General features: G+C 38.5%; 1 protein-coding gene across 2 annotated transcripts in view; it reads right to left on the bottom strand.

Moving 5' to 3' along the window:
- The window catches only part of MTRF1 (mitochondrial translation release factor 1), a 30,649-nt gene extending 14,696 nt beyond the window's left edge, over nt 1-15,953 (bottom strand). The window contains exons 1-6 of one of the 2 annotated variants that reach the window (XM_027873708.1): nt 15,898-15,953; nt 12,552-12,971; nt 7,119-7,210; nt 5,409-5,490; nt 2,600-2,707; nt 1,200-1,372 (exon numbers count right to left, since the gene is read on the bottom strand). In XM_027873708.1, the coding sequence (XP_027729509.1) occupies nt 1,200-1,372; nt 2,600-2,707; nt 5,409-5,490; nt 7,119-7,210; nt 12,552-12,963 (867 nt within the window). In that variant the 5' untranslated portion in view covers nt 12,964-12,971; nt 15,898-15,953. Of the gene's footprint in view, nt 1-1,199; nt 1,373-2,599; nt 2,708-5,408; nt 5,491-7,118; nt 7,211-12,551; nt 12,972-15,885 lie in introns of both variants that reach the window. The other variant, XM_027873707.1, reaches the window with a different exon arrangement.
- Nucleotides 15,954-18,731: the final 2,778 nt, after the last annotated feature.

Here is an 18,731-nt window from a genome sequence, read left to right as displayed (position 1 = left end):
CTAGAAATAGCAGGCAAAGTCACAGAAAAGCAGATTTAGTCTTGATAGAAATATAACCTTCTTCTTAGAAGTGTTCAAATGTGGAATGGTCTGCCCCAGTGATACTGAGCTCCCTGTCATTGGGAGTTTTCAAGTACTGACTCAGTGACCACTTGGGCTAGCATGTCATAGTCATCTAGTCAAAACTAGGTGCTTTTACAAATATTACCTCATTTGATCCCCACAACAACGTTGGGAGGTAGGGGCTATTATTATCTTCCTCATTTTACAGTTAAGGACAGTTAAGGAAACTGAAGCAGACAGGGTTAAGTGGCTTGCCTGGGGTCACACAGCTAGTAAGTGTCTGAGGCTGCATTTGAACTCAGGTTTTCCTGATTCTAAACCCAACGTTCTATCCATTGTATCACCTAGCTGCCTCTATACAAAGGAAACCACTTATATTAAATTACAGTTATGAAAAGATGTTTTTCAGTTCATAGACCCAAGTTCCAGACCATATACTATTTTTTTTTTTAGAGGCAATCAGGGTTAAGTGACTTACAGAGGGTCACACTACTAGTAAGTATCTGAGGCCGGATTTGAACTCATGTCTTCTTGATTCCAGGGCTAGTGCACTATCTACTGTACCACCTAGCTGCCCCAAGACCACATACTCTTAAGATCCAATAAACATTGGCCTCCTTGCTGTTCATCACACATAACACTCCATCTCCAATTCTGTCCCTATTCACTAGCTGTCACTGTGCCTGGAATGCTTTCCCTCCTTACCTCTGCCTCTTAGCAACCCTGACTTTCTTCCACACTCTGGTCAAGTCCCACCATCTTGTAAAGGGTTTTCCTCATCCCTTCTACTGCAATGCTTTTCCTCTGAGATCACCTCCCATTTACACTGACTAGATCTTATACATATGTAGCTGTCTGCCTGTTGTCTCCCCCATTAGAATGTGAGCTCCCTGAAGACAGGGCTCCTGTTTTTGCCTTTCTTTGTATCCCAAGAACTTTGCACAGTGTCTCACATATAGTGAACACTCCATAAATGCTTCTTGGCTGACTGACAATATTCTTCACACTGAGAAAAGCTGAAGGCTCCCATGTTGGATTATGGGACCCATTTTGAGATCATGAAAACAGCCGATTCCCCCAGAAAAGGAACATCGTGTACATAATGCCCATTTAGACTGACTTCTTGGTGAGGTTACCTCATCTGGCTGAGGAAGAACAATAACTGACATTGTTCCAGTATGAATACGCTGCATCCTTGAGGAGAGGCCAACCTCTGGAATTCGCTGAACTCGGTGAATCCCACCTTCATACTTCAAATACTTATAGACGCTATCACCAGAAATTCGAGCTGCTGCATGGTGCAACCCACCTGCCAATACAAAGAAATTCAGAGGTTATACATACATTCAATTCCAATAGCACACTGATTTGAGACCTAGATGGCTCTTATTTAAGGTCTAGTTTAGTACATGGTAAAAAACTGGAGTTTTGTCCAAATTGAGGTGCTCTGTTGATTGGAGGCTTGCATGCAAGGCGGATGCTCAGTAACGTTATTTGATAATGTTGACTAATCTAACAGGTCTTAAAATTCCTAAATGAACTATGGTATAATCAACTCCTGATTATTTCTAGGTGGATCAATAGAAAATTTAACAGCATTTAGCTAGGGCTGACTTCTTGTAATATAAGAGGGATCCAAGTGCTTCCCCCTACTTTCAATTTCAGTTCAATGTACCAAGTATTGATACAAACATGATAATGATTAATAATAATAATAATAATAATAATAATAGGCATCTATGTATAGTACTTTAAGGTTTATAAAACACATTATAAATAAATATCATGTCATTTTATCTCCCAACAACCTTGGGACATAGGTGCTATCTATCCCCATTTTACAGATAAGGAAACTGAAGCAAACAGAGGATCACATAGTTAATAAATATCTGAAACTAAATTTTAACTCAAGTCTTCCTGCTCTCATTTCATATATACAATTCAACACATAGCTTATATTATTTCTAGGATTATTCATCATGGTTTCACAGTTTTGTTTGTCACAAATGAAACAAAGGATAGGGACAGGAATGGAAGCTGTGATCTTAGCTAGGTGGTACAGTGGACAGAACACTAGGCCTGAAGTCAGGAAGACCTGACTGGACTCAAGTCCAGCCTCAGAAAATGTCAGACAAAGGTCTTCAACCTAGGTTTTCTTGGCTCTGAGGTCGGTTCTCTTTTACTATGCCACAATGCCTGTCAATAGAATCTAATAAGCATTTAATCAATACTTTTTTATTTTAATTGACTTTTAAGTTTCGAGAGGGAAGGGACCAGACTGTACGGGCATTCCATATCTCCACAGCCTCTGGCACAATGCCAAACACATAATGGACATTCAATTCATACTTATTCATTGTTTTTCCTATTCAAATTATAAACTCCTTGAAGGCAAGAATCATGTTTTTTCTTTGTTTTGTAAAGCCTCATATGTAACTCCCCTGCTAGATCAAAAATTGTTCAAGTCATGGTAATGATAAAATTGGAGAGAGGATGGGCAGATTTCAAAAAGGGGTAGAATACTGAGTGTTCATACCATAGTCAGCTGTGGTGTAGTTTAGAATCTCAAAGTTCCAACCCTTGTAAAACGAATAGCTCTGGTACATTTCAAATATTTCTCCAGTAAACTGTTGGCAGATATCACCTTTAAAAAAAAAAGATATACACTTGGCACAAGCTTTTTAGAAAGAACAAAACAAAACAAAAAACCTTTTATATCTTCCTTCTCTGAAGTCCCAAGGGCCCCTGGCTTAACTGAAAGAATCCAATGTTTTGCTGGTGTGAGTACTAGGTCTACTTATGTGGACTGCGATCTCTATAGCTTTAATAGATGGCCTTTGCCATGACTAAAAAAACCAATCATTTTGTGGCCAAACTGATAATGAGTTTCTCCAAGAGAGCTGGACTGGTCCTCAGCCACCAAGGCAAGTCAACAAGTATCTCTGAAGCACCTACTATATGCTGGGCACTGTGCTAAGCTCTGGATACCAGACACAAAGCAATTACTGGGACTGGCCTGGAAGTCTTTACAGCTTGATTGGAACTTCTAGAACCTATACACTGTCAGTTATAGCCAGGGGTAAAAGTGCAGTACCTGGCACATAGTAGGTGCTGTATACATGGTAGCTATTATTATTATTGTTACTGTTATTGTTATTTAGCTTTTGTACCTGTTAGATTTTCCCAGTGACTCAAGAGGCAGAGATCAAAGAGATAGCTCAAAGGGAAAGGTTTTTGAAATGCAATTGAGACTTTCGGGAGCCACAAGAGCAGGAATAAGCAGTAAAAAACCATAGCTCTCCTATATTCACCTCCAAATAATCATAAAATAGCACCCCAGAACAAATCCTGGAACAGTGAAGCCAGTGGAAAGATAGGATGGAAAACTCTTTTAGTCCTGGAGACTTGGAGGATTGGCAAGAAATGCAATTTAAAGTTTTAGAAATTTTATGTGAATAAAATGATAGAATCAGAAACACTGAGGGGATCGTGCTTTAGGAGGGAGTGTGTCTCATTTTCTCAGGAAAGAGATAGTGGACTAAAGTGTGAAATGGAGCACATGTCATCAAACATGGTCAGTGTGTTTTTGCCTATTTGTTACATGGAGATGGTTACTGGGAAGTGAAAGCAATGTTTCCAAAAAATCATTAATATAGTTTTGTTTTGTTTTTTTAATTAAAAGATTTTTTTTTTGCCTTTTTTTTTTTTTTGGTGAGGCAATCGGGGTTAAGTGACTTGCCCAGGGTCACACAGCTAATAAGTGTCAAGTATCTGAGGATGAATTTGAATTCAGGTTCTCCTGACTCCAGGGCCAGAGCTCTATCCGCTATGCCACCTAGCTGCCCCTTACAGGTTTTTTTTTTTTTAAAGAAAAGAAAAAAAAAGGTAAATGATGGGGAAATATTGGAAAGGGGATCCCTTAAGGTTCCTTTTGCTTCTATGAGAAGTAGTGTTAGATGTGCTTAAGATAGGAAAACTTTGTGCATTTTCCCTCCCACTATCACTGGTGAAGCAAAGCAAGGCAGTAGAGTACAGGGAGGACGGATGGAAGGGAAGACTTAGCATCTGTTGCAGGTAGTCAACTGAAAAACTGCTGTTGCCTTCCTCCCCAGACCGACCTCTTCCCCCTTTTATTTCATCTTTTTCTTCCTTGGAAAAAAAATCCCATAAATTAGGTCATTTAAGCCCATTCTTTTAAATAAGTAGTCAATTTAAATTTTAGTGCATATTAAATTTGGAGTACTTTTTAAAAAAACACAAATAAGCTTTTTTTTTTTAAAAGAAGAACTGGAGGGAAAGCTCAGTGTACTAAAAAGTAAGGACTTGAAGAAAATTTTGGTCAGTGTTATCAGTACCATGTAAAGGGGCCCGGGTATCCTTGCTGGCTGACTGTTCAATATCCCAAAGGGCAGCATGGCCAACAACTACCTTGCTCATTCTGCCCTCAAATGACATTTGCATTCCCTTCTTAAACTCAAAAACACTGGCATTAATAGAAACCTAGCCCATACAATTTAGGATGCGATAACAAAAATTAGGTATAGTGTCCCCACATTCTGTTTATCCCTGACTAAATACAGAAATATAGTTATCTGTATATGTTATATATATATATGTAATAACATTTTATATATATATATATATATATATATATGTATAATAACATATTATAACTGTTAGATGTCCAGAAACTTTCCCTCTAGATACTTTACTTAAGCACAGTTCTATGTGTCATTTCAGCTTCTTACCTCCCCCAAATGATGGGGCAGTTTGGTATTTCCCTAGGGCATAACGTCAGCTGGCCAATCATGCAGGCTCTGCCTACATCCTTCAGACATTCTTCCCTTTTAATCTTCTTCAAGTCAGCTATAGCAATGCTCTGGTTACAGCTGAACTCCAGTTTCTGAGCATATTCTAACAGAAGCCAAGAGAAAGCAGTTTGCACTACCTTTCTTTGTTCCCCACATACCTTTCCGGCTGCCTCTTTATTATAAAACTCTGAAAAACAACAAGGCACTAAACCACTATATGGTATTGTTTTTCTTGTTCCATTTTTAAAGATGCTCTTTGTGTTCATCTTAACCTGATTTAAAATACATTAAAATGTTGGAATATAGGAAGAAACCATGTAGTGTAATTCACATCAGTTTCCACAGTCATGTATTGCTTTGATTTGTATCCATTAGTTTTTCTTTTAAGCTTTCAAAACATGTATTTGGTTTTTTAAAAGTTTACCTTTCTTCAAAGAGATTTTTTAAAGTCTGAGTGAAGGCAAATAAAAGAAAAATAAAATCGATACTTGGGAAAATCAATGTGAATTTTCTTCATGAAATGATTTTACTGACCTCCAGTTGTTCTCCCAGATGTTACTTCTAAAATAACATCACTCTTGTCATCTTTCTCCTTTGGCACTAGAGCCTGGAAAAGCTAAAAGAGGGGGAAAACACATTCTAATTTTTATGTGCTATGAGTATATGTCCATTTTCCCTCATTTACACTTTGAACAACACTTGTACCTGACTAAGAGATGCAATGCAAAAATCTCAAAGCACTTAATTAGTAAGGTAACTAAAGTTCATGATCTCTAAGTGCCAAATAGACTGTGATAAGGAAGATATTGGAAGTGAAATAAGCAGTCATTTCCCATTAACAATTCACTGACAATGAATTAAAGATATTCTATTTCCCTGCTATCATATTATCTTAATTTTCTAAAATGTTGACTATTGGCTCAAATGACAAAGTCTTTTATTCAATTTCCCTCAGTTTGTGTTTATTATAATTATTTCCAAAACACCAGGTTCATTCATCCAAAAGGAAAAAATAAAGCTTTGAAAATTCTTCCTTGGAAGAGATAAAGGCTTTTGTGATAGGACTGCTCATTTTCTCTTCCTCTGGGTGAGAGCAGGGACACCATGCCCTGCCTTGACTTCTCATTACAGTCACTCTCTGTTTCAAGAGTTTTCTTGGAATCCACCCTCAGAAAAAAAGGCTCAAATAGAGAATTTCTGAGGCACAACTAGAAATGGAGATTTCCTAATAAAAATATAACCCATCGAAGAAGGAAAAAGGTTTCACAGCTGCCCAAACACTTTTCCAAATGAAACTAATAGGGGCTACCAAGACTGATTGAGATTTTCCCAGCTATCTCTTTTCTGAGATATAGAGTTCAAATTGTAAATTATATGGTCTATTAGGAAGAACACTGTATTGAAAACCAGAAGTCTTGGCTCTGTCTTGATGTTGTAACCTCATTTTAAAGTCTATGATAATAAAAAACTAACTCCGCCACCTCTGCTTCATCCATCTCTCTACCCAATTTCCAGGATTTCTAGTTTGGTGGGAAATAATAGCAGGTTGGTGGCCACTGGGTACCAGAGTATGTTTTCTACTCTGGTTTCTTAGTCAAGCTAGCTTTTGAAAAAGAAGGGATTCACTATTGCATTATAAATTGGTAGATCCAGGAGGGATCTGGTTGAGTTGGTCTGGAATTACAGTTGAAGAAATGGAGGCCCAGAGAAGGGAGTGTGAATTAGCTGAGGTCACACAGGTAGTAAATGACCCAGCCACGATTCAAGTCAAGGTCTTCCAACTCTAAATCCATTGCTCTTTCCACTAGACCGTACCAAAACCACCCCCACTGCCCTATTTTTATTCTCCTCTTGAATGAGCTGCATGTGGAGTCTGAAAGACCCGAATTTAAATTCTTCCTCAGAGGCTAAGTAGCTTCATGACTTTGTCCAACTCACTTAACTTCTTTCTGCCTCATTTTACCAAATGTAAAATGGTGTGAGTAAAAGCACCTACGTCCCAGGGCTATTGTGAAGATAAAATGAGACATCTATAAAGCACTTTGCAAACCTGCAAATACTATATAAATACTACCAACTATTCTTATTGTTTTTACTAACAACAACAATAATGATAATGGTAAATCATTCAGTCTCTGTAAGACTTACAATGAAGTAGTATCTAGAAAGTAATGTGAACTCCAAAGCTGAGAGCTCTCAGTAAAAGCATTAATCTGTGTGATGTCTATTAAGACTAGAAATTACCTCTCTGTATAACCTGTTGATCTTTTGATCAATGGCTTCTCTTTCTTCTAAAGCAAGTTCAAGTAACTGCTTCTCTTCTTGTTTGTCCAAACCTAAAAAAGCAACAACAGAAATTATGGTTACACCTTTTATTTTGCTTGGAGAAGCCATAAAAGGGCTAATTTCACCCATTAGAATATTTCTATTTCAGTGGTTGTAGAAAGGGATTCAACATTTGTTAAGTGGTTATTATGTGTTAGATCCCAAACTAGATTGAAATTTACATTCCCTTCAGAGATCAAATTTTTTTTCCTTTTTTTTCTTAAAGACCATCCTTAACCCTAAATCATTCTGGCTCTCACTGATTGGCCAAAAATAGGTCGGCTAAGCTGGATTTGGTCATTCTTTGGGTCCCGTTGACTCAGAATGAATGTGAATAGCACTTGTTTCTGCTTTTGCCAGAAACCCTGAGGGTCTGCCCCTCCCAGAACAGATTTTTTTTTTAAAGAGGTCATTCTTTGCCTCATTTCACCTCCATGAGTCATGATCCTCTCGAGATGGAGATGAAGGACAAACAACATCAACAACAATTAAGCCCTAATTACTGAAACGGTGTTTCCTCAGTCAAACTGAGATCAGTTAAAGATCTTAGCTTGAAAAGGCCAAGGTCCTCTACTGCATTCTGGGCCATCTCCAGTCGTCCTGATCCATATCGTGCCACTGGACCCAGATGGCTCCAGAGGAGAGAGTGAGGCTGATGACTTTGCACAGCCCTCCCTCACTTAAATCCAGCTCATTTGAATGTCATGGCATCACCTCCCTGATGTCATAGTCCTCTTGGAGGGCGAAGGACAAACAGTAACAACAGGTGCTAGAGACACAAAGACCACAAGGAAAATAATCCTGCCCCTCAACGGGCTTATTTTTTGGATTTTTTGGATGGATTTCTTTGGCTACAGCCGTGCCAGTCACTATGCTAAGTTTTTTTACAATTATTATTTAATTTTATCCTCACAACAGACCTGGTGGGGAGGGGGGAGGTGCTTGTTTCCTTCCTTCCATCTATAATTCCCTACAAAACTTAATATAGTCCTGTGAACACGGTGGGCAGGAAATTCAGCTAACAGCTCCCATGTAAATGTTTAAATACTTATTGCAATCAAGTAATTTTTCTCATAAGACTATAGATTATGACAAAAACCCAATCTAGTATATTTGATCACATCATGTCATAGGACCTAGATGTGTGATATCTTTGTTGTAGGTTACTCCTGGAAGAGGAAACTCCCTCTACCTATGCAGGTTGGCACCTTCTCTGCAAAACTTAGCCTTAGAGAGTTTCCCAGGACATCGAGGAGTTAAGTGACTTGTCATGGGTCACAAAGCCAGTAGGTAGAAGCAGGACTTGACTCCAAGTCTTCCTGGATCCCAGCCCAGCTCTCTATTAACTATGCCACACTGCCTGTCACCTAATTCAATGTGGGATATAAAATGTTGTAAGAAACCTTATCAAATCCTGGAAAGGGGTCAGGTTTGAACTTCTGTTTGGGATGGGAAGGCAGTTTTTGGAAGTCTTTATTGTCAACCTGAATATACTTATGTCCTGACTTTAAAATGTTCTGGACCTGACCGCCAGAAGGACCTAGTTCACCAGAAGACCTCAGAATGAGGGCCTTGTCTGAGTTAAGCAGCTATGTACAGAGGCTCACAGTGACACACACAGAAAAATGCTCACATATATTATGTGTTGATCATGATGATAACCAAGATGCTATAATTGTAAAAATGTCTATGAAAAGAGTTTTTTAAAACTTGGCAAATATTTAAATCTAGCAAATACAAAGAATTTTCAAACTAGCTAAAATTATAACTAGTATAAAATACAGAAAACCTAATAAAGCCTCTGAAAGTGTCAGTATTAAGTTGAGCAAACCTGAAATAAGAATTTTCTACCCATTTCACCTAGTACCAGTAGTGTATTGCTAACTCGAAAAAAAAAAAAACCAAAACCCAAAACAAACAAACCCAAAAATCTATTTAAGCACTTCTAAGTTTAATCTTCCTTATTAACAGTTTTCCCATCATTTTCTTAAGTCTACAAATCAACAAAATTAATAAATTAAGCCCTGATTTGTAGCATTTGCTGATTTCCAAAGTAGCAGTGCTCACACTGAAATTAAAGTTTGGACTGTCTCCAACACAGCTCTGCCTAGTAATATCCTCTATCCTACTGCCTACCTTGAATATCATGATTGGTTCATCCCATACTCTCCATTTGAGAAAGCATTCATGCCAAGCATGCCCACTTCAAACATGACTCAGCCTGTGATTCTCCAAACTACTCCTCCACCCTGTCCCCTTGCTCCCTTTTATGGGAGGTCTTCCCACGTTAGAATTTGTCCCTTGAAGGTAGGGATTATCTTTCTTTTTGCATGTATTTGTATTGCCAGTGCTTAGCACAGTGACAGGTACAGGGTTTAATAAATGCTTTGACTGAATTAAAATCCAGCTTCAGACACTTACTAACTGTATGACCCTGGACAATTCATTTAATCACGGTTTGCTTCAGTTTCCTTAACTGTAAAATGGGGATCATATCAAATGAGATATCTGTAAAGTGCCTGGCACATAGCAGGTGCTTAACAAATGGTTATTCTCTCTCTTCCCCTTCTCTATATTAAAATGCTTAAATGACACAATGCCAATAATTGCAACAAGATTATGGGCAGATAGTGACTTTCAACCAATAATCCCCAAAGACTTTATGATCATTACATCAAATCTCAAAAATGCTTTTTGAAAGGATTATTTTTCACGAGCCCTATGACCCAATGATAAATACACAAGAAATAAACGGTCATTTTACATTGACAATGAATTTCTATTTCAGATCAGCTTTGCTGGCTACTATTACATCACATTTTGAATTACCCCAGACACAAATGTAAAGTTTTAGAGTTGAGACACCTATCCTATAATCTCCTGAAAGGAAGGTGGAAGCATGGTACTGTAGTAGAGATCAGAAACATGGTGCAGTGGAAAGCATGTGATCAACATGGTGCTAGATCTGCCATCAGAGAACCTCTGACCAGAGAGGCAGGGTAGGGTACAGGACAGAGCACTGGGCATAGAGTAGGGAATGTTCCATGCTGGACACTTATTTATTGTGTGGTCCTGAGCAAATCATTGACGTCTCTGGGCCTTGGGTTCCATAGCTGTAACACAAGGAAGTTGGACTTGACTTCTAAGGTCTCTTCCAGCTCTAAATCTGGGACCTTATGGTCATGGTTTTAATTTTGGCTCTGCCTTTTCCCATCCAGATCTTGGGCAAGTTCTAATCTTCTCTAAGTCTGTTTCCTCATCTGTAGAATAAAGAGGTTGGACCTGGAAAGCTCCTACCATTTCTCAATCTATGAGCCTATCAACCTCAGTTCTAATGTCAGTTCAGCTACCAGCTCACTGTGAAACCTTGGCAAACAATTTCACCTTCCGGGGCTCCAGCCTCCTTATCTATACATAACATAAAGAGTTTGGACTAGAGCAGTGGGGTCAAACTCAAACAGAAACCTGAGGCACACTGACTTAAAAAAACCACAAATTAACATTAATCATGTTGTGTTGTATTTTTACTTATTTTGTTAAATGTTTCCGAATGACCTATTAATCTGGTTTGGGCCACATGAGTGGGGCCAAACTAATCTTCGGCTCGATGAGTTCTAAGGCCCTTTTTAGTGCTAACATTCTATGAAACATATAATTAGAAACTACTGTAAACATGGATAATTGACTCTTCTCCCCCCCAGAAAAAAAAAGCTATAGATGTGCATGTTAGAGATGTTGGCCAGGTTGGATTAAAATTAGAATGGAGATTGGATTATTGTACTTGGTTGGAGAAGGTCTCTTAAGGTCAGCTTTTAAAGTAGAGGGAAAAAGTGAAGAAGAACATGAAATTCATCTTTCTGTGTGTCAGATCTAACTGTGATTTTTGGGTTAAGCTTCCTCTTTTTGGAAGGATCTGAAGAAGAAAACATTATAACTACTCATATTCTTTTGTAGTTTTGTTTGTTTTCTGGGGACTTGCCCAAGATTACAAAGTGGGGACTAACCAAAACCTAGGTCTCCTGCCTTCTAGTCTAGCACCATTTTTGCCAAATCATGTCAATACAGCTATTATCAGTCCCCCAAGTTTCATTGTGCTTTGTCATTTCTATGTATGAGCCATGATTTAAAAATTTTAAACTCTTCACAATGTTCTCTGCACACAATATTCCATCTGGGCACTCTGTGCATTTTCCATGGCTGTCCCTTCTGCCTGGAATTCTCTCCCATCTCATCTCTACTTCCTGGTTTCCCAGGCTTCCTTTAGGTCCCAGCTAAAATCCCCACTTTTTGCAAGAAGTCTTTCCCATGCTCCTTAATAACAATGCCTTCCAAGATTATTGCCAATTTATTCTCTATATAGCTTGTTTTTACAGAGTTATCTGCATGTTGTCTCCTCCATTAGACTGAGATCCTTGAGAACAGGGACTATTTTTTGCCTTTCTTTGTATCCCTGGGACTTGGCAAAGTGACTGGCATATAGCAGGCTCTTAATAAACGCTTTTTGAACTCATTAGGCTTGATTAAGTCACAGAGTCAATCATAGGAACTGACCACAAAAGTATGCAACATTCATGTAGTTCTGAATCTTGGTAAATATGATGGAGTTTGGCTTTGCCAGGTTATGATGCTTTAAGTCTAAATGGCAAAGCTGGAAAAATTTATGATTCTACCATGGTAATCATCAGTACCATCATCAAGCAATACAGAATATTTATACTTTGATGGACGATGTGTTGTTGTTGTTGTTAAGTAACGTCCAACTCTTTGTGAGCCCGTGTCAATGCTGTTCATGAGTTTTCCTGGCAAAGATACTGGAGTGGTTTGCCATTTCCTTCTCCAGCGGATTAAGGCAAATAGAAGTTAAATGACTTAACCAAGGTAACACAGCTAGTAAGCATCTGAGGCCAGATCTGAATTCAGGCCTTCCTGACTCCTGTGAGCCATACCACATTATTAATATGTTAATCAGAGAACACATGCTTCTTACTGTCAGAATTTACATTTTCTCCACTTGTTTTAACTTGGAAGCTTTTAATAATTTTGGTACTCTGAGGCACTAATATTTTTTAAAACGTCCTGTATTTGACTATACAAGGCAACAGTGGATAGAATGCTGTACCTGGAATTGGGAAGTCCTGAATTCAAATTTGTCTATAGACACTAACTATGGCAAGTCACTTAAACTGTCTGCCTTAGTTTCCTTAGTTGTAAAACAGGGATAATCAAAGTACTTACCTCCCAGAGTTGTTGTGAGGATAAAATAAGATTTGTAAAGTGTTTTACAAACATTAAAGCTCTATATAAATGATAGCTAATATATGTATATATATTTTACACATATATATTACTTACTTTTACACATTGATTCTAATTCTTCAATTGCTCTTTCAGACTCTTGAATTTCCTTATGAATGGCAGTAAACTGAGCTAACTCAGCATATCTTCTGCTCATAGTCCTTCGATCACCTTCACTCACAGACACATGATGCAACAGTCCATCGAGCCTCTGATATTCTTCCCTCAGGTCCTCTACATATTTCTGTAGTGCTTTATGTTTCCACATTATCCTGGTGTCTTGCTGACAATATCTCCTTGACCAATTTCTATGTAATGGAGAATAATATATGTGGTTCCAATTTGGCCTAAAAACACACTGCTTTGGGTTAAGTCTGTTCCTTTTGGATAGATGAGGAAGAAGGTGGTAGAAGCAACATTGCTGGTAATAATTAACTGAAAGCATCCATATACTCAGGTAACGACCCATCTCAGCATCTGAAATATTATAAACACAATCGTTGAAACAAAACCCACTGCTTCTATTACATTAGCAAGAGAGTTATAAGCTAGATGGACCTCAAAAATCTTTTCTAGTTTCCTCACCCATTTAAAGTCTTAATATTTGCCAACCCATAAAATACCCCCTCCACACTTCAAGTAGTAAAATATTGAAAACAGTATTATTTTCTCTCTGCCCATTTCTGCTAACCAACCTAGGCAAATGTTCGGGGCTTCTGATAGAAGGAGAAGGAGAAGAAGGAGAAGGAGAAGGAAGAGGAGAATAGAAACCATTTATATAGGGCTGTGAGGTTTATATATAGCATTTTTCTCTATTGTGACCTCCACTAACAAACTTATGAACAGAAAAGGTTAGAAACAGACATTTTAAAATCACTGTTAAACTTTTAAGCCTGGATCTTACTGCATTGGTGAACAAGTGGAAAGTATTTGACACACAGTGTAATATATAAAACAATTATCCAAACCTATGGTCACAGAATTTTAGAGCTATAAGAAACCTTTGAGATCAACTGATGTAATCCAAGTTCAGAGCTCTTTCCCCGCTATTGTAATGATTTTCTGCTTCTTTAATTTCAACCATTCTGTCACCCATTCCATAATAAGAGTTGTCTTGTTCCTTAGCCCTTATGCTGAGAGTGGTCAGAAAGGAAGAAAATTCCAATGAGAGTAGTCCTGGTAGTAGATCTGTTAAGAGTGGGGGGTGAAACTATTTGTTAAAAAAGAAGTTTGAGGATTTTTTTGTGTAGGGGAAACTATCACTTATTACTATAATAGGTTAACTAGTATATAGCATATAGTGGTAGGACAGTAAAAGGAATAAAATTTTATTGAAATGGGTAATATAAGAAAAATATATCGTGTCTGGAACCCATAAGTTCATAGGTTGATGGAGTTAATAGACATAATCAGATTGATTTGAATCACAGGAAAAATTCAGTTCAGAAATAGAAAGTTAACCAGAAATCAACTATGGAGGGCTCTGTGATTAACAGTGACTGAGGTTGGTGAAGACCCCTCATAAAATTTAAACTTAAATAAGTAAAATAAGGTAAAGACCCCTAATAATAATATATGTGTACCCAGGATCTGAAATGAACAAAAACAAGATGTACTAAGAGGATACTTGAAGGAGGGCAAGGCAGGTGAAAACTACGTAAGATTCTGTAATTTCCACTGCTGTTGCTGGGGTAGTTTTTTCATGTTTGGATGGTACCCTCTGAAGCCCAGCCAATGGAATAAGAGGTAGGGGGCTAGGGAGGGGTTGCGGTTAGAAACTATAAAAATGCTTACTTGGCTGACACCACCTGCGGTCTTGCATTGAACGGTCTTTCGGTGTGAATCGCCCTTTCGAGATCAAAATAAAATCCTTTCTACTTTCTACCTGGAGAAACCTCTGAATTAATTTGGGTAAGGGTCATTGCTGTCCCACACAACAGTATATGAGCTCTTATTTATATGATATTTTACATATTATATATAATGATATAAAATATATAGAATATAACTTTACATAATATTTTGTATATTATACAGCAATCAACATAGTAAAATTATTTTTAATAAGCTGATTGATTAAACAAGACATTTGATTGCCACAATAACTCTGTGAAGTAGGTAGAACTATTATCGTTCGCAATTTTAAAGATGAGGAAACTGAGCTTCAGAAAAGCTTAAAGTGCCAAGGCTCAAATCCAGGTTGTCTGATTCCAAGCCCAGAGCTCTTTTCATAATACCACTATCTCTCATTGAATTTCACTTAGAAGGAGCCTATAACCAATGATGGAAAAGAGGTAATAGGAAACTAAAAGCTAAAACCACTCAAAACCCATAGCTGATGTTTCTGTGTTGCTTTATACAGGGCCTCAAGCCTATTTGAATAACCCTGTCCCAAGGACTCTTAGACAACTGTTGCATCAGAGAAAAAAGGAGGGAACCATGCATTTAAAAAACTATTATTTCAGGTCTTCAGGAGAGGTTGTAGGCCTAGAGACTCCTCAAAGTCATGAACCTCACTGATAAGAAACATAAACTACAATGGTTACTCTCAAATCTAGAGCAGGGTTTCTTAACTTTTTTGGTATGCTATGGGTTCGTTTGGCAGTTCAATGAAGTCTGTGGACCTCTTCTCAGAATGCTGTTTTAATATGCATAAAATATGCAAGATTTACAAAAAAAAAAAAAAAACAACAATTATATTGAATTTTTTTTTTAAATTCACAGACCCCCCTCCAGGTGAAGAACCTCTGACCAGGAATAGCAACTCTGCCCAGCCCCACAGAAATAAGACTGCTTGGGCATTGACAGCCCTCAGATTGAGCATCACTTCTGACATGCTAAGCATAAACTCTTCATGTATGCAGGAAGAAGAAAGCTTCATTGAGCAAAAGGCTTATGCATGATCTAGCCGTCCTTAGGCATAAGAGGCATACAGTTCCCCAAGGGGGAGAAATCACTCAATATTTCAGGCCCACCCATGATGTAACTTTCCTTCTGGAGCCTAAAAAGCTGAAGCATTAATAATGCAACCTCCGCAAAGCTTTCCAGGTCCTTCACATGAACAAAGGAAATTAAAAAGCTGGGCAGCTCAGGAACGTGGCAACTGTCCCAGTCTTTTTAAGTGACAGCTGACCTCGCCATCCTCCTCAATAGCTATTACATTCCAGACCCTGACATGCCTCTCTAAGGGTCACTTTCATTTCTGGGGAGTCCTCCCAAAGACCCTCTTGTATCTCTTCTTTCAGGACTTCATCTCCACCCATTTCAGGGCTACTGAGTTAGAAATCTGGGGTCATTTGGGCAGTTCTTTCCCCAAGAGGAAGCAGAGGGAAAGCACAAGGCCCCAAAGGAATATAAATAACAAGTACAAAAGAGGAAACACGGCTAATACCTGAGACTGTACCTTTATCTGAGCGCAGCCATTGCACAGGGAGGGGGAATGGGGAGGTAGACTACATCTCCCAGAATTCCTGATGCTAAAGCATGAACTACAAATCCCAGCATGCTGTAAGAGGAAGGAGGAAAGGGAGACTGAGTGTCAGTCATTTTAGAGGAGGTACCTTACTGTATTTAGATGGTACTCGTATTTAGGGCTAATAAGCACTGTAATATCAGGGAACTATTACTTGGAATATATTTTTGAAATATTGCGGCATTTGAACTCAGTTTTTCCGTCTGAGAATTGGAGAGAATATCCTTTGCTTTTAATATCAAAAGGATATCTTTGGCTATATAGAAACATTTAAAGAGAAAAATGAGTTTGCTTATTATCTGTGAATAGATAGGGACTGGATCTGTGATTGCATAGCACAACCAGAAGTGCTTAGTAAATATTTGACTTATTTCACTGATATAGGGCACTCCCAGGTAAAGAAATTCCTACCAATGCAGGTCAGGTTGTTCATTCATTTGAGTCCCGTTAGAGTCTTCTTGACCCCATTTAGGGTTTTCTTGGCAAAGATACTGTATTTGAACAATTAAGTCCAAAACACTATTTTTTTCCTGAAATATCCAAGTAATCAGATCATCTTTTCTTGACTTGAATTATCTAGCAAATTTCCTCTGTTCTTCATTTCATTTTGTTTATGTGGACCTTTGACCCAAGTGCTAGAAAGTGAGAAAAATTCACATGTAGGAATTTTGAGGATAGGGTGGATGGGAGTAAGAGAGACAGCATTCTATAGTGCCTTTGACTGTCAACTCAATACCCATTTATTAAATACCTACTAAGTGTAAAACCTTGTACTTTCTTGTCCTAATTATGCCAACTATAGGAAGGCATACACTCTGAGAGAATACTGATTCCAAACAAAGAGGGGCTCATACCACCTCAGTTATTAAAGGTTTTATTAGGGTTAACTAGGTTAATTGGGTTGTTTAAGGGAGTTAGTTTACTCTGAAGAGGCCAGTCATTCTGGGCAGCAACAGGACAAAATAACATCATGGATCCCTGCACCAATTCCAGGCCAGGTTAGGTATTACATGGAAACAGAACAAAGAAGGCATAGTGCCAAGATAGCCCAGGGTTATGGGCAAGTTGTAGCTTCTTTTGCTGTTTAAATTTACCCAAGGTAGTTTATATTCTCCGTGAGATTCAATGTCACATTCCCACTCTGACTTACTCTCAGTAAGCCAGACAGTCAGGTACGAGGGATACAAAGACCAAAAAAAAGGTCTCCACCTTTAAGGACCTTACATTCTATTACAGAATGAGCAAATAGATGGTAATTTGAGCAGACAAAGCACTAACAATCTGGAAATACTTCTTGAGAGCCCTGAAGGAAGCTAAAGCTTTGGAGAAGACAGGTGGAGATGTGAAGAGAATGCTTTCCAAAACAGGAAACCAGAGAACAAAGGAAGGAAACAGATTACCAAGAAAAATGAAATAATTTTGATTTCCAGAATTAACATACCTTAAACTCTCAGAATGTATGAAAGCCTCATCTCTATCTCTTAAAATCCTCAGCTTTCTTCAAAGATCAGCTTAGGTGCCCCTTCCTACCCAAGGTCATGCCTGAGTCCTCAAATGTTGGATCTCTCTCCTTTTTGGAAGTGTACTTACTCCTCTGTGTCTGTATTTTATTCTCACACTCTCCAGGAGCATATTGTTGTTTGTCCTTCTTTCTTGAAAGGGACCATGACATCAGGGAGGTGATGTCACAACTTGCAAATGAATTGGATTTAAGTGAGGGAGGGCTGTGCAAAGTCACCAGCCTCATTCTCCTCTGGAGCCATCTGGGTCCAGTGGCAAGATATAGATCAGGATGCTGGGAGATGGCCCTGATGCATCAGGAGACCTTGGCCTTTTTAAGCTAAGGTCTTTCCCAGGTCTTGGTTTGACTGAGGCAATGCCTATTCATTGATTAAGGCTAGGTAAGAAACAGGTAAAGAACAGCCTCTTTTACCTAGTCAAAAAATAAAAAAAATTCAATCTGGGAGGAGAAGACCCTGTGGGTTTCTGGTCAAAACAGAAACAATTGCTATTTACACTCACTCAGAGACATCAGAGCCAAACGATGACCAAGTGGGCTAGGACCTATTGTTGGCCAATCAATGAGAGCCAGAATGATTTGGGTTTGAGGCATGGTCCCTATGAAATAAATCTAGCCTGTAAACCCCAAGACATCTTGTGAGGTTATAACGATCAAAATTTATATTCCTTTGGGCAGAGTACCTGCAGGTAAGGGTTTGATTCCCTATCTGGACAGAGGGAGAGAAGAGAGGGAGGGAGGGAAGGAAGGAGGAGGAGCTGCATTGCCCAGCTGGAAGTGGCCAATTGGATCCCCATTGGGCAGGTACCACTATTCACAGGAGCGTGTAAGCTGCTTAGGAAGAGGGGCTGTACTGATATTGTCTCTGTATTCCCAGCGTCTATCACAGTACCTTGTTTAATAAATATTTGTTGCTTTAAAAACCCCGAAAAAATATTGACATTATTGATTTGACAAATGCACAGATAAAAATCTCCATACACAGTTGTTGAAGCAAGTCCATTTATTATAGAAGTGGCACTTTGATTAAATTAGCAGCAAGAACTGCTACAACTGAAACATCTACTCTCAGATATGAGAGTTGGATAGTTGAATGTCTACAGTTCTTTTGTTGAATCAGTCTCTTTAAATACACATTTGTTTTTGACAACCTTTATGGAATGCTGATATGGCCATGATGCAGTTTAGGGTTGCTGGGAACCCCAAAATGTCAGGGTACAGGGCAGGGGCTGCCTGGAATCAAACC

This window comes from Vombatus ursinus, unplaced genomic scaffold (genome assembly GCF_900497805.2).
Source record: "Vombatus ursinus unplaced genomic scaffold, bare-nosed wombat genome assembly UNPS02014802.1, whole genome shotgun sequence".
Lineage (NCBI taxonomy): Eukaryota > Metazoa > Chordata > Mammalia > Diprotodontia > Vombatidae > Vombatus > Vombatus ursinus.
This window is presented reverse-complemented; position numbering and strand designations above follow the sequence as displayed.